The following is a 14384-nucleotide window of genomic DNA, read 5'->3' as shown; positions in this document are numbered from 1 at the left end:
TTTTTTTTCTTTCAATAAATATAGTAGAGTACTTGGGGCATCTGGCTGGCCCAGTTGGTAGAACATGCAATTCTTTTTTTTTTTCCTTAAGATTTTATTTATTTACTCATGAGAGACACAGAGAGAAGCAGAGACACAGGCAGAGGGAGAATCAGGCTCCTCACAGGGAACTTGATGAGGGACTCCATCCCAGAACCCCAGGATCACCGGGGTCTCACAGACGCTCAACCGCTGAGCCACCCAGGCGTCCCAGTAGAGCACGGAATTCTTGATGTCAGGGTCATGAGTCCGGGTCATGAGCTCAGCCCCACATTAAGGGTAGAGATTACTTAATAAATAAATAAATTAATTAATTAATTAAAAAATACAATACTGTATATAAATGTATTTTCTCTACCTTATGATTTTCTAAAGATTTTATTTGTTAGAGAGAGAGAAAGAGAACATGAGTGGGGTGAGGGGCAGAGGGAGAAGCTGACTCCCCACTGAGCAGAGTCCCATGTGGTTCTCAATCCTGGACTCCAGGATCATGACTTGAGCCCAAGGCAGATGCTTAACTGACTGTGTCACCCAGGTGCCCCAACCCTACGATTTTCTTATTAACATTTTCTTTTCTCTAGCTTACCTTATTGTAAGAATACATTATATAATACATACAACATGCAAAATATATGTTCATCAACTGATTGTGATTGGTAATGCTTCAGATCAACAACAGATTATTAGTAGTTAAGTTTCGGGGAGTCAAAAGTTATAGACAAATCTTTGACTACATAGAGGTGGGTGCTCCTAAACCCTGTGTTGTTCAAGGGTCAGTTGTACCTATTTTATACCGAGCCCCTTCTTGCTGATAAACACCATTTCAGCTGCATGGATTCCATCCTCCAGATATCACAGACACTGGAGAAGCAGAAAACAAACAGGTCAACAAATGGATAAAGCAAGTTGCTGCTGTGACAGAAATACAAAAGGGAAAAAGTCTGGGGATGGAGCACCAACTACATGGGCAAGTCAGGGAGGTCCTTCTCTGGAAGGGGTATCTGGGTCAAAGCCTGAAGGAAGTAAAGGAGCTGGCTATTGGAAAAGCTGGGGGCAGAGAGAACAGCGCTGGGAAAACCCTTGAGGCAGGGTCATCCCTGGCAATTTGGAGAAAGGAGCCTGGTGTGGCTAGAGCTGAGGGAGAATGGAGAAGAGGGGGGAGATGGGATGGGGAGCTGTAAGGAGTTTTGCAGGACAGTGGGAACCCACCAGGCTTTAGAGCAGAGAGGTCCCAGCCGTGTCTCTGCGGTTGCCTTTCAGAAAATGACTCTGTGGTTAGCTCATCCTCCTGAACTTAGATCCAAAGCCTGCCTCCTCCCCACGGCCAGGTTCAGTGTAACCAACCTCAGACCCCTAGTACCACCATTTTTACAGATGAGGTCACTGAGCCTCAGTAAATGAAAAAATTCTACAGGTGCCTCGGACAATTTGGCCTCCGAACCCTATTTTTTTTTTCCCAAACCTAATTTTTGTTTTTTTGCTTTTTTTCCAAACCTAATTTTTGAATAAAATAAGCAAGGTGTGTTTGGAGGGAGTGGGTGAAGAGGGGAGCAATTCAGGAGGGACAGGGGAGGAATCTGAGCTGCTTGTGGTTACATTTTTGGCTAAATCCAGTTCCTGGTGTCTCTCGGCCTGTTTTCCCATCTCAGCTGGGTGGAGTGTGTTAATTTCCCGGTTCCCTTCTCCTGCCCTCTCCTTCTCCAGCTTCGCAGGTGAGAAGCAGAGAGGGTGGACTAGAAGAGCGCCTTCCAAGCGCAAAGCGACAGCAAAGGCTTCAGAGGATTCCTCTGGGCTTGGCAGCTCTAAGGCCCGCGGGAGGACCGCGGGCTCTGGCGCGCCCTGGCGGCCGGGCAGCTCCCGCCTGGCGCCGCCGGACCACGTGTGAAGTGGCGGCGGCCATATTTCATCCGGGCAACGGCCATCTTGGTAAAGGCACTATTCTAAATTACAGTGTTTACCCTCCTCTCCTAGTTTGCCAGTATCTGAAGTGAGAGAAGGAGGTGGAGCCTTATGTAACATAGCCTCCGCTCGAAGAGGCAAAGAAACGGCCGATGACCTGGACTCGGGTTCAGGGAGGCGAGGGTGGCATTTCCCTTACCAAGATGGCGACGGCGCCGAGGCGTAATCAGCGCGCGCCTCCGGGAGGTCGGCGCGCAAGCCCGGCGGTGACATCACGGACTCGCGACCGGGCCGGCGCTGGGGGAAGGAGGTAGGAGCGGCCGCCGCGCGGGCGGAGCCGGGGTGTGGGGGGCGGGGTGCGGGTGGGCCCGGCGGGGCGGCTGGGTCTGGGAGCAGCCCCCCGACCCGAGGGCTGGAGGCGGGGTGCTCAGAGACAGGGGCACCTTTGGCGCCCAGTCAAGAGGGCTCTCGCGGGGTCTGTGCCCATTTCCCGGAGCGGGCGACTGAGACCCGGAGGAATTGCGTCCTGTACGAGGCCAGCTAGCTCCGGTCCTGACTCTGAGCACCTTCCAGGATTGGGGGTGGCCCAGCTGGGTCGGATGCCCCCCAGCCTCTTGCAGTAGGGTCAGGGCTGGGGAGAGGGACGACGGGCAGGGGGAGCTCAGGAGGGGTAGCTGGAGGGCTTCTTGGAACAGACGGTGTTGAGCTTCACCTTCTTTTACACCCAGTCAACCACGTGGGGCTTGATTCCCTCCTAAGTGTACCCCCTTGCCCATCCAGAGCCACCCCCAGCTTCCCTGCCGGAGCGCCCTGCTTATCTCACCCCTCCAGTTCACCTCAGCAACCCCAGGGCTCTTACTCGCAGATCTGCTCTTTCCGGTTCTAACGCGCTCGGCGGCATCTCCTCGTCGCCGCGGAATACAGATCGACGCTTCCCAGCGTGCCTCGCCCACCGCTCCTGGGGGCTTGGAGCTCCTCGCTCCTTTAGGCCTTTTCTTCGGTATCTTCTCGGGAAGCCCTTTAACGCCCCCTAGCCCCCAGGCTGGGTCAGAAACCCCCTCGAGGCTTGCCCAGCGCCCCGCAAGTCCCATCACAGTTCTCATGGCAAGTTGTCCCCTTTACTGTCTATCTCTCAGCTAGCCTAGCTGGCTAGTAAATGGGTGCTGCCTCTTTCCCCAGCGCCCCACTCCTACTAGGTGCTCAGTTCATGTTTACTGAATGACAGAAGTGTGTGAGTAAGTATTTGCCACACAGAAGAGCTGTCTGTATTGGCTGGGGCCACCATAAAAAATACCACAGACTGGGTGGCTTCAACAACAGACATTTATTTGCTTATTTATTTGACAACAGACGTTTATTTGCTCACGGTTCCGGAGGCTAGGAAGTTTAAGATCAAAGTGCCCACCAGTTTGGTTCCTGGTACAGACACTCTTCTGACTTGCAGACAACCACCCTCTCACTGCGTCCTCACAAGGCGGAGAGAGCAAGCGCTGGGGTGTTTTGCTCTTACAGGGGCACCAGCCTCATTACATTAGGGCCCCACCCTTATGATTTCATTTAATCTGTCACCTCCTTACCGGTCCTGTCTCCAAAGACAGTCACACTGAGGATTAGGGCTTCAACATATTAACATTAAGGGAAGATAAACACGTAGTCCTGGCCTGAAGAGAGGATCAAAATAGCCTGGTCAGGCTTTGGGATGAGGTTGGGGGTCTTGAGCAGCCGGATGTGGGAGGAGAGGAGGCTGGGGCAGAGTGCCTGTGAGCGGGCAGGATTTTCACAGGGGGGAGGGAATGTCAGAGGGTGTATTGGGTGAGGGCACAGCAAGAGCAAAGGCTTAGAGGCTGGAGAGGGAGGTGAGTGGGAAGAATCGTGAGAAGCTGAGCTTGGACACACCCCAGAGTGTGAAGTAAATACTGAGGGAACTCTGGAAATAGACACTTGTTCATTCATGTGCTCAGAACATTTATTGAGCCCTGACTGTACAGGGCACTAGGGACACAGCAGTGACCAAGGTAGTCATGCCCTCCCAGAGTTCCCAGCCTGCTAAGAAAGGTGGACGTTTGTCAAATAATCATATAATTGGACAGCTAATAGTGGTGCCTCAAAGAAGTTTGAGGTCTGAGAGAGGGTGTCTCAGGGAAGGCTTCTTGGAGGCAGAAACACCTGAATTCAGCCCTGAACTTTAAATAGGAGTTGAGTTAACTGGGTAAAAAGAGGAATGAAGAGCGGCCAGGTGGAGGGCACAGCAAGTGCAAAGGCCCCGAAGTAAGAACCTGCTTGGAATGTTTGAAAAATGGTAGGGAGGCTGGTGTGGCTGCCTCCCGTGAGTGGACCATGCGGAGGAGAGTAGGGGGAGGGTTCCTAATCTGTAACTTGGACGGTGACTCTCAATTCTTGGCACTTCCCTAGGAATCTGTGGTGGGGGTGTTCTGCTGAGTACCTTGTAGACGCTCAGTAATAAATGCTTGATTTAGGGGCCAAGGAGCAGCTGGGAGAAGTGCAGGATCAGGCTAGCATTTCCCCTGTGGCAGCTCATGCATCCCATGCGGGGAGCAATGGGAATTCGACCCTGTATCTCAGCTCAGGGGGAGCACTTTGGCTGTGATTGCAGAGCTGGAGTTCAACCCTGAGTCCTCTAGGTCCACTGACCTCTCCCACTTTGCCCTGTTCTGCCCCATGGGGCTCTCTCCTCAGTCTCAGCCTGGAGCACCTGGCCAAGGGGCCACCCCTTGATGTTAAGTGAGCAACCCCAGTGGTCTGTGCATTGATGTTCCCCCAGGGGGCCAGCTGGGACCCTGTGGTGGGGCAGTGGTTAGGAGCACAGAGTTGGGATTGAGGGTCCACTGCAGGGTCTTTGCATATCCTGTGCCGTCTGCCCAGAAGTCATCCCTTCATCCTCACAGCGCTACCTCTGACTGACCCACCCTTCAGGTCTCAGCTCTGCTGCCACATACCAGTGTTGGGAGAATTCACTCAGATGCTGTGTATAAAGTACAGAGCCTGGTGCGCACAGCTGCAGATGGGAGCTGATGTTAGAGTTTCCAGTGGGATCCTTGGTGGGAGCCCCCTGCCCCACAAATCACACAGCTAGGAGGCTAGAATGAGGTGACCTGGTCCTGAATCAGAGTGGCCCCCATATTCTCTCATTCTTGGATGCCAGGTCTGTTTCCCCAAGGTGACTGTGCTGGATATGTTTAGGGGAAGCAAACAACCCAGGAATGGGGGACATCAGCCCATTTCCCAGATGAGGAAAACTGAGACCCAGAGAGCTGAAGGTATGTGCCTGGGCTGCACAGCCTTCCCTTCCGCATCTGGAAGGCAGGCTTTGGAGGTGAGACCCTCAGCTCAGTGCTATGCAACCTGGCCAGGTACCTTGACTTCCCCACCTCAGAATGGGAACAAAGGCAGTCCCCACAGTTAAAGCTTTGGAGGCATACTATTGAATATAGGGGTTAGTGGAGGGAGGGTGGTGCCTGCCATCTGCGTGCATCATTTCCCCAGCACCCAGCGTGGGAGTCGTACAGACCAGAGGCCTGCTGGACAGCAGCTTCCCAGTTGTTAGACATCTTCAGCTGTGCGAACCTGGGCTGGGTCACTGGGAGCAGTTCGCAGCTGCTGCTGCTTACCCAGGGTGAGGAGCACTTGGCCTCTAGAGTTCTGGGGACTGAGGCCTCATCAGTGGCAGAGTTAGAGAGGCCACAGAAGCTTGACCCTAAAAGCCAAAATCCCAAAACAGCTCAGGTGTCCCATCAGTGGCAGATGGATAAGCAAAACATCAATTTATGCAATGGAATATTACTCAGCCCTAAAAAGGAATGAAGCTCTGCCACACTGAAAAACACAGATGAACCTTGAAAACATCACACAGTGAGGGAAGCCAGACACAAAAGGCCACAGGGTGTATCATTCCATGTATATGAAGTATCTAGAAGAGACAAATCCATGGAGACAGGAAGCAGATTAGCAGTTGTCAGGGGCTGAAGAAGGGGTTACTTGACTGCTTCAGGCTTGGGGTTTCCTCTTGGGAGGATGGAATTATTCTGGAACTAGGTAAAGGTGATGGTTGTACGACATCGTGAATGTTCTAAATGGCACCAAATTGTGTACTTTAAAATGGTTCTTTTTTTGTTGTGTGAATTTTACCTCAATAAAAATTTTTTAAAAAAGATCACTAAGTCTGCAGCCCTCGTTTTACAGGCAAGGTCATTGAGGCCCCAAGGGAGAGCCTGACTACAAGTGTGAGCCTGGGGCTACCAAGGGTGGATGCCCCCCACTCACTGGTCCTGCCCTCCTCCCGCAGCCTGCTGAGGGATGCCCAAGAAGTTCCAGGGTGAGAACACCAAGTCGGCAGCGGCCCGGGCGCGGAGGGCTGAGGCCAAGGCAGCAGCTGATGCCAGGAAGCAGAAGGAGCTGGAGGATGCCTACTGGAAGGATGAGGACAAACACGTCATGAGGAAGGAACAGCGCAAGGTGGGTGGTTCCCAGGCTCTGGCATCTGTGGCTAAGGTGGGCAGTCTGCCACGTGGAAGCATGGTAGAAGATGGCAGGAGGCCTCTGGGGCTTTGGCTTAAAGGATGAGAAAGCACTGGACGTGGAGCAAGGGCAAGGAGGAGGTGGAGGCAGTGGGTCATGCAAAGGCCCTGTGGTGGCCAGGAATGGCGAGGCAGCCACTACCCTGTATGGGCTTCTCTTCGTGTAATGTCGAAGAGTGTTGGGCTAGACTGGCACTTCTCACCCTGGCATGATTCTGCACTCAGCGGACACTTGGCACATCTGGAGACATTTTGGGTTGTCACAGCCAGTGGGTGGAAGGTGCTACTAGCATCTGGTGGGTGGGGGCCAGGCAGGCTGCTATACACCCTTCAGGGTATAGAACAGCACCGTAGTAAAGAATGAGCCAGCCTCACGCATCAGCAGTGCCAAGGCTGGGAACTGCTGTAATAGGGCCTCCGTATCCACCCTGCTGGCGCCAGAGCTCACAGGCTCCTCCAGGTGTGTGTAAAAACACAGAAGAGTGCAGGGATGGCCATCTGTCCCCTGATGGGCCCCAGCATCACACACAGTGGCTGCTTAGTGTCTGGGCGTGGATCAGGCCTGGTGCTGACTCGCTGGGTCCAGCAGGTGGCGCCAGAGACCCATTTTAGCTGTCGCTCCTCGCTTCCTCCACCAGGGCTGGTCAGAGCTCCTGCCTAGACTGGTGAGGGTGGCAGAAAATAGCAGTGGTGACATGCCATCCCTGCTTGCCCGTTCCTGGCAAGCCTGGGCACTTTTGTGAGTTTTTTTCCACCGTCTTTCTATGCAAGCCTGTATCCTGCCTTGTTTTTAGTTGGACATTGAATGTTACTGGTTCCCTTCCCACGGCCTGTGCTGTAGTGGGTCCATGGAGGTCTTCAGATTTTCTTTTTAACCGTCAGTATTTTAACAACACAGGAAAGTTGAAAACCCAAAAGAAAAAACAATGCCTGCCAAAGAGCCATTAGGCAGAGAGAAAAGCCGGAGACGTTTTAATAGTCCGGGAGGCAGCAGCCCAGGCCCCAGGAACCCTCCCCAGGCTGGCGTCTTGGGCCTTGGGGGGTCCCCAGATGAGAAAAGTGAGGCACGGATAAGGCAGGAAGCCCAAGTCACAGGGTTGTGAGGAAGGGCTAGTGCTAGCTGAAGCCATGGGTCTGCCTTCTGGGTTCTTACGAGGTTGGATTAACCAATGAGCAAGTGTCTGTGTCCTGGGTGTGTAGTTTAGGGAGCTGTCTGTTTGCTCAGCTGTGTAGTGTGCATCTGGAAGAACAGAGATCAGATAGGGTACAGGGGCCAGATGAGCTCTCAAAACCACTTGACCCTGTCATTCTAGCACAAAGCTACCACACGCAAATGGGCTAAAACCTTTACTGCAACAGGTGGAGGGCCATCATTTGCCACCCCCTGCTCTCTAGAACGTTCCTAGCTGCCACTCCCCTCCAAGGCAGTCCACTGTCTTGACTGGTTTACATGGGGTGGTTTTCTGCAGTTTGTCCACCCCTCCTCCTGCTGTGCAAGACCTGCCCCCCGCTTTTAAAGATTTGTTTGTTTGTTTGTTTGTTTGTTTATTAATGAGAGAGAGAGAGGCAAAGAGACAGGCACAGGGAGAAGCAGGCTCCATGTAGGGAGCCTGACTTGGGACTCAGTCGGGTCTCCAGGATCAGGGCCTGGGCCAAAGGCGGCGCTAAACTGCTGAGCCACCCTGGCCACCCCAGCTCCCCCCTTTTTATTCTTAAAAGACAACTACTTTAAAAACATTGTTTCTATTTAAAAAAAGCAAATCCAGGTGCCTAGCTGGCTCAGTCAGTGGAGCATGCAACTCTTGATCTCTAGGTTGTAAGTTTGAGCCCCATATTGGGTTGTAGAGATTATTTAAAATAAAATATTTAAAGGGCCACCTGGTGGCTCAGTTGGTTAGGCCTCCAACTCTTTTTTTTTTTTTTTTTAACATTTTATTTATTTACTCATGAGAGACTCACAGAGAGAGGCAGAGACATGGGCAGAGGGAGAAGCAAGTTCCCTGCCCAGGGAGCCCAATGGGACTCAATCCCTGACCCCGGGATCATGCCCTGAGATGAAGGCAGATGCTCAACCACTGAGCCACCCAGGTGTCCCAAGCCTCCAACTCTTGATCTCAGCTCAGGTCTTGATCTCAAGGTCATGAGTTCAAGCTCCATGTTGAGCTCCATGCTGGGCAGGGAGCCTACTTTAAAAAAAAAGAAAAACTAACAAGGAAAAAAATAGAATCTTAAAAAAGGAAAAGAAAAAAGCAAATTTATGCTTACTCCAAAACACTAAAAAATAAAACACCTCCTTCCCCAATGTGACACCAGAGACCTTTCTTACCCAATGTCCTACCCAAAGCCCATGTCCTCAGCTAAATAGGGTCCCACAGCCATTTTTCTCCTGGTCACCAGGCATCAGCCTCAGATGGGATTGTAATTCATCATCCCACATGGAAGTCAGCATTTCATCTCCACTTGTTCCATATTAAGCAACTGGGCAAAGTCAGTTGGACTGTCTGAGTTCCATGTCAATTATTTATGAGACTCATTTCTTACAGCTCTGGAATATTCTGCAAAGTGGACTTATCTTCACCCATCACCAGATACTACCAACTGCTAATAGCTCTTTTTCAGAAACTGCAAAGTGACTTTTTCAAAAAATTTTGCTGAATGTCAAAGTATAAATGCTCATGCTCCCTCCTCAGTCCTACATCCCTAGTGACTAATGGCCACAAGCTGCATGCCTTTCGTGAGTTATTGAGTTTTATGAGTTTTGTTTTCGTTTTTATTTTTTTAAAATATTTTATTTATTTATTCATGAGAGAGACACAGGCAGAGGGAGGGAGAAGCAGGCTCCATGCAGGGAGCCCAATGTGGGACTCGATCCTGGGACCCCAGGATCACCCCCTGGGTCAAAGGCAGGTGTTAAACCGCTGAGCTACTCAGGGATCCTCAAAACCTTTTGGAATTCATGCATTCATTCAGCATACTTTTACTAAGCACCTACTGTATACTGGGCCTGGAGCCAGAAGGCAGCTGTTCAAAACCCAGGCCAAGGTCTGCCTCCGGGACAAATCACATAGTCAGAAGACTAGAAATGGGGATTTTTTTTTTTTTTTTTAAGATTTTATTTACCTGACAGACAGAAAGAGCCAGAGACCACAAGCCAGAGGAATGGCAAAGGGAGAAGCAGATGCCCTGCTGAGCAGGGAGCCCAACATGGGGCTCCATCCCAGGACCATCACCCAGACGCTCAACCAACGAAGCCACCCAGGCACCACCAGAAATGAATTTGTGGAACACAGGAAAAAGCCATGGCATGGGGTAGAGAGGCCTGATAGGGAGCCAGGAGCTCAGGGGGAGCCAGAGTTAGCCAAGGGAGGAGGCTGCGTTTGGTGCACCAGGAGGAGAGAGCAGCCAGTGCAAAGGCCAAGGCAGGGCCCTGTCAGGGGAGAATGAGCATAGGTTGTATGAGCACCACGCAGGGGTGAAGGGACCTTGGGGGAAGGACATTACCTCTGATTGATGAGTAAACTGAGGCTCAGAGCACAATGGCCCTGCCTGAGGTGCCTGAAAACACAGGGGCACCTCCTGTGTGCCCAGGGAGTCCTTAACCTTTAACCTCTCCCTCACCCTCCTGCTGGACAGACCAGGATGAAGGTCAGAGGCCCAGTGGGTATCCTCAGGCACACTGAGGGTCTTCTGGGACTCTTAGTCCCACGGTAGGAGTGTCACACAGAGCACTGAAGGAGTGGGGACCATCCCAAGCCAAGGGAGTCAGACGGCAGAGTTGCAGGCTGAGGGCAGGAGAGTGGGGGTGCCTGGGCTGCAGGGCCCTATTGGGATGGGGGTGGGAGGGAGGCAGAATATTCCAGGCCCATGACTACCCTGCATTACAAATGGTCTTGAATGTGGCTCTGCCCCCTGGATTGGTGGAGGGGCAATGGCCAGATGGCATCAGGGTCTCCCTGGGGAGCAAAGGTGGGACCAGTCCCTTGTGACACTTGGCTGGGGACACTGCCCCTGCCCCAGCCAGCAGATGTGTTCAGACCCTCTCTGGCTCCTGTTGCCTTTGAAATCCAGTACAAACCCCTCCCCGTGCCCTTGAGGATCCTGGTAGCAGCACCCTCTGCCCTCCCCACCTCTTCTACATTTTCCCTCCCTGTTCTAGCCACATCAGCCTCTGTGCTGCTCCTCTGTCCTGCTGGGAGGTTCCTGCCTCAGGGCCTTTGTACCTGCATTCCCTCCTCTAAGGACTTTCCTGTCCTCCAGCTCTCCTCCTGGCTGGCTCCTCCTCCAGGCCCAGGTGTCACTTTTCCTTCAGGAGCCACCCAGCCACCTGCAGTGGGCAGGGTTCCCTGTTGTTCCCATAGTGGTGTAGGCTGGGAGCCTCAGGTAGTCCCATTGTACTGCAGCTGTGTCTCCTGTGCCCAGCACAGGATCTAGTGCTCAGCAGGGCCTCAGTCCACCTTGGCTGAGACGAAAACCCAGACCCCATGCCAGTGGTGGGGTCCACTCCTGATCACCCCTTTCCCCCAGGAGGAGAAGGAGAAGCGGCGCCTGGAGCAGTTGGAGCGCAAGAAGGAGACACAGCGCCTGCTGGAGGAGGAGGACTCCAAGCTCAAGGGTGGCAAGGCCCCCCGCGTGGCTGCACCCAGCAAGGTCACCCGGGCCCAGATTGAGGAGACACTCCGCCGAGACCACCAGCACAAAGAGGCCCCAGAACCAGGTGGGGCTGCGGCCCACTCTGGAGCTGCCGTTTTATCCAGTAAAGGACAAGCTGTGGGACTGACCCTGGCTGAGTCTAGAGCCCCTTCTCAGCCCCAGAGAAGCTGCCTGGGCTGCATGGTGAACCTTGGGTGGGCATTGGCCTGGCAGGCCTGGCTTTGGGCACAGAGAGCATGGGCACACACACGTGAGGATTTACTTGCTCTGCATCCAACCTCAGCTTGTGCCCATGGGGTCCCCAGGGCATTAATGGGGTGCTAAGGCTAAGGAGACAGCAGCCATGAGTGGGGTGCCTCCTATGTGCCCAGTTGCAGGGAAGTCAAGAGAGCAGTGTGGCCTGGGCAGAGGGCTCCCCCATCATTCTTTGCCTGCCTTTCTCCTGTTCTTTCCCTCTCTTCCCGCACTGGGTCTCTCTCGTCTTTCTGGAACTGTGCATCCCTGCCTCTCTGTCTCTGTGTATGTCTCTGTCACCTGACTGCCTCCCGCCCCAGCCGAGAAAGCCAAGAGCCACTTGGAGGTGCCGCTGGAGGAGAATGTGAACCGCCGAGTGCTGGAGGAGGGCAGCGTGGAGGCCCGCACCATTGAGGATGCCATCGCGGTGCTCAGGTAACGGGCGGGGCTTGAGCAAGGGGGCGGGGCTGCGTGTCTGGCGGCTGGTACCTGACCCACGCAGGGGCGGGGTCACAGCTTAGACCCGCTCTTTAACGCCGCTGTACCCCTCCCAGTGTGGCAGAAGAGGCTGCAGACCGGCACCCAGAGCGCCGCATGCGGGCGGCCTTCACCGCCTTTGAGGAGGCACAGCTGCCACGGCTCAAGCAAGAAAACCCCAACATGCGGCTGTCGCAGCTGAAGCAGTTGCTCAAGAAGGAGTGGCTGCGGTCGCCAGACAACCCCATGAACCAGCGGGCCGTGCCCTTCAATGCCCCCAAGTGAGCCCAGAACTGGGGGAGCCGCCCCACAGGCGGTCAGAGTCTTGACCTTACACGCCCTCCCGCTGGGTCAGCTACATGGGTTACAGTAAGAGGTCCAGGGCTGAGGCAGGTGTCCTGGGGGCTACGTGGCATCATTGGCCATTCCTCCCGCTGGAGAGTCCCTGCTTCGAGTGACACCCACTACCCCCTTCCTGGGCCTGTGGAGCCCGTGGGCTGATGCCCAATAAAGGCAGTTGGTGAGGCAGGGTGTGCTCTTGAAGTCTCTGTGGGCAGCAGGTGGGGTGGTAGGGAGGTGGGTGGCAGGTGGGTGGTGGAATGAGGGGAATGTAGGGGTCACAGCCAGAAAAGATCAGAGCCCCCAACTACCCTCGTGTTGCAGCAAAGCCAACTGAGACCTGTGTCTGGCTCTTAGGCATCCCCATCTGGCTGGGCCATTTAGGGACTTGTACCACCACCCCTGGAAACCTTGCTGGGCTGCTGCAAGGGGACTGCTTAGAGAGGTTGAGGCACCGGCTCTGGGTCATGGAGCACTTCAGGGCAAGCTGGAGGCGATGTAGTTAGCATCCTGAGATTCTGCTTCAGAGTCAGCAGCCAGGTCACATACTGTGCTTGGGGGTCAGGAAATGCTGGCTGTTCTGGTGTTATTCCAACATGGGAGGCATCTGGGTCAAGTCCTGGGCAGGCTTCCCAGTGGAGGATTTCTTTGGAGCGGGCCTGAGTGGGAGATGAATCAGATTCCATTGCATAGGCAGGCAAGGGCCTGGAGGCTGGAGCACTCCAGTGGCTCTGGGTAGGAATAAGTGTCCCATCAGAGGCCACATGTTTGGGAAGGGCTGGGTGAGATCTGTGCCTAGTTCTCGCTTCCTAGAGCTTGGTTGGTCATAAGAGAGTTGGCAGAAAGGGAGGGCTGCAGCCAGATGGGCCCACATGTGTTCAGCAGGTTCCAAACATTTACCAGGTCACTGCTGTGGCTCCTACTAACATCCTGGCAGCCACAAGCCTGCTCTTGTGACCTTTGAGACCCATTTCCCCCCAACTGTGTGGTGCCAGGGCTGGACCAGAGGCGGCCATGACGGTTTCTTGGAGGGAGGGACTTGAAGGATGCATAGGGGCAAAGACAGGGGCAGAAAAGGCTGAAGGAGCCACCTGTGCAAAGGCCAGGAGGTCACAACTCTCCCGTTCAAGGGAGGGGCACCATTAACAATTGGGTACAACTAAAATGCAGAATGGAAGGTGCCTGAAACGATTGTAGCTGGCATAAAACTAACCAACATATATGGAGCACTGACTTAGTGTGGAGATCCTGGTGCTAACTCTAAGACAATGGCCAGAAGGCATGTGAGGAAACCAGGAAGTACCCCAGAAAACCCTGTGGGGGTTAGGAAGTGAGGCAGAAGGCCACCAAGAAACCTGGAGTGGATAGGGAGAGGGAAGATGGCCACTGAATGGCACCTAGACCAGCTGTGAGAACCATCCCTTGGATGCGGGGCCCTGGCCTAGCATATGGTAATATTTCACTGAACCCTAGGGACAGCCCCATGAGCCATTTATCCCCTTTACAGATGAGAAAACTAAGTCACCTGCCTGTGTCACATGCCGGAGAAAGTACCTGTGGCTGCAGGGGAGCCAGCAGGGGCAGCAGTGGGATCTGGAATCAGGGTTGAAGGTGTCAGCTAAATAGTGGGTGGAGGAATCCTGATGTCTCCCCACAAATAGAGTCTCCTGGGGTCTTAGGCCAGGGCCTTCATGGGTCTAAGCCTCAGTTTCCTCTTAAATAAAATGGGACTAAAACAGTGTCTAACCCCAGGCTATCTCGAGAATCAACGAGATGGTGCCTGGGAAAGGCATATTCTGAAGAAAGGCTTGGCAAAGGAGCCTCCTGCATGACCACGTTGAGGCCTTTGTGGCCAGGAATTAGGGAGGGCTGGCGACCAACGCTGATTAACCAGAAGGAAGGTGCCAGCGGGGCGTGCAGGGCCCCAGACGCCTGGCTGAGGAACGGGGATTCACCGCAGGGCGATGGGAGCCACGGCGGGTGTGTGAGCAAGGTAGGAAAGGCATCGGAGCGGCGTGTGGCAAGCTCTTCTGGAGAGGGACGCTGGGGGACCAGCAAGGAGATAAAACTCAGGACGGGAGCTGAGAGGACCGCCTTCGGTCCTCTGACAAAAGGACTGGACTTCGGCAACAGCCTTTGTTCCCTTTCACGGAAAAGCCCCTTCTCTCTCCGGCCCCGCCCCCGCGGAATCCCAGCCCCGCGCTTGCGCGC

General features: G+C 53.9%; 1 protein-coding gene and 1 long non-coding RNA gene across 3 annotated transcripts; one reads left to right on the top strand and one right to left on the bottom strand.

Annotated features, from left to right (window-relative positions):
* Nucleotides 1–162: 162 nt before the first annotated feature.
* Nucleotides 163–3099, bottom strand: LOC119864715. Its single transcript, XR_005375014.1, has 3 exons — nucleotides 2798–3099; nucleotides 823–900; nucleotides 163–328 (listed from the first exon to the last, which is right to left on the bottom strand). It is a non-coding gene; the product is annotated as an uncharacterized LOC119864715 (long non-coding RNA).
* Nucleotides 2098–12362, top strand: CCDC124 (coiled-coil domain containing 124). 2 transcript variants are annotated; one of them, XM_038566870.1, is made up of 5 exons: nucleotides 2098–2248; nucleotides 6242–6411; nucleotides 10998–11187; nucleotides 11678–11792; nucleotides 11912–12362. In XM_038566870.1, exons 2-5 carry the CDS (start codon nucleotides 6253–6255, stop codon nucleotides 12117–12119), a joined length of 672 nt encoding a protein of 223 aa, XP_038422798.1. In that variant the 5' UTR covers nucleotides 2098–2248; nucleotides 6242–6252; the 3' UTR covers nucleotides 12120–12362. The 2 variants fall into 2 exon arrangements, with proteins under 2 accessions (XP_038422798.1, XP_038422799.1); XM_038566871.1 differs by having other exon boundaries at nucleotides 2226–2248; nucleotides 6139–6411.
* The last annotated feature ends 2022 nt before the right edge of the window (nucleotides 12363–14384 follow it).

The sequence above is a fragment of the Canis lupus genome, chromosome 20, assembly GCF_011100685.1.
Source record: "Canis lupus familiaris isolate Mischka breed German Shepherd chromosome 20, alternate assembly UU_Cfam_GSD_1.0, whole genome shotgun sequence".
NCBI lineage: Eukaryota > Metazoa > Chordata > Mammalia > Carnivora > Canidae > Canis > Canis lupus.
This window is presented reverse-complemented; position numbering and strand designations above follow the sequence as displayed.

What these genes read in the sequence shown, in the direction of transcription:
- CCDC124 (XM_038566870.1), top strand. Translation starts at nt 6,253, where the DNA reads ATGCCCAAGAAGTTCCAGGGTGAGAACACCAAGTCGGCAGCGGCCCGG. An exon ending in CAAAGAGGCCCCAGAACCAG is followed by an intron (nt 11,188 to 11,677) that starts GTGGGGCTGCGG and finishes CTCCCGCCCCAG; the next exon opens with CCGAGAAAGCCAAGAGCCAC. An exon ending in GATGCCATCGCGGTGCTCAG is followed by an intron (nt 11,793 to 11,911) that starts GTAACGGGCGGG and finishes TACCCCTCCCAG; the next exon opens with TGTGGCAGAAGAGGCTGCAG.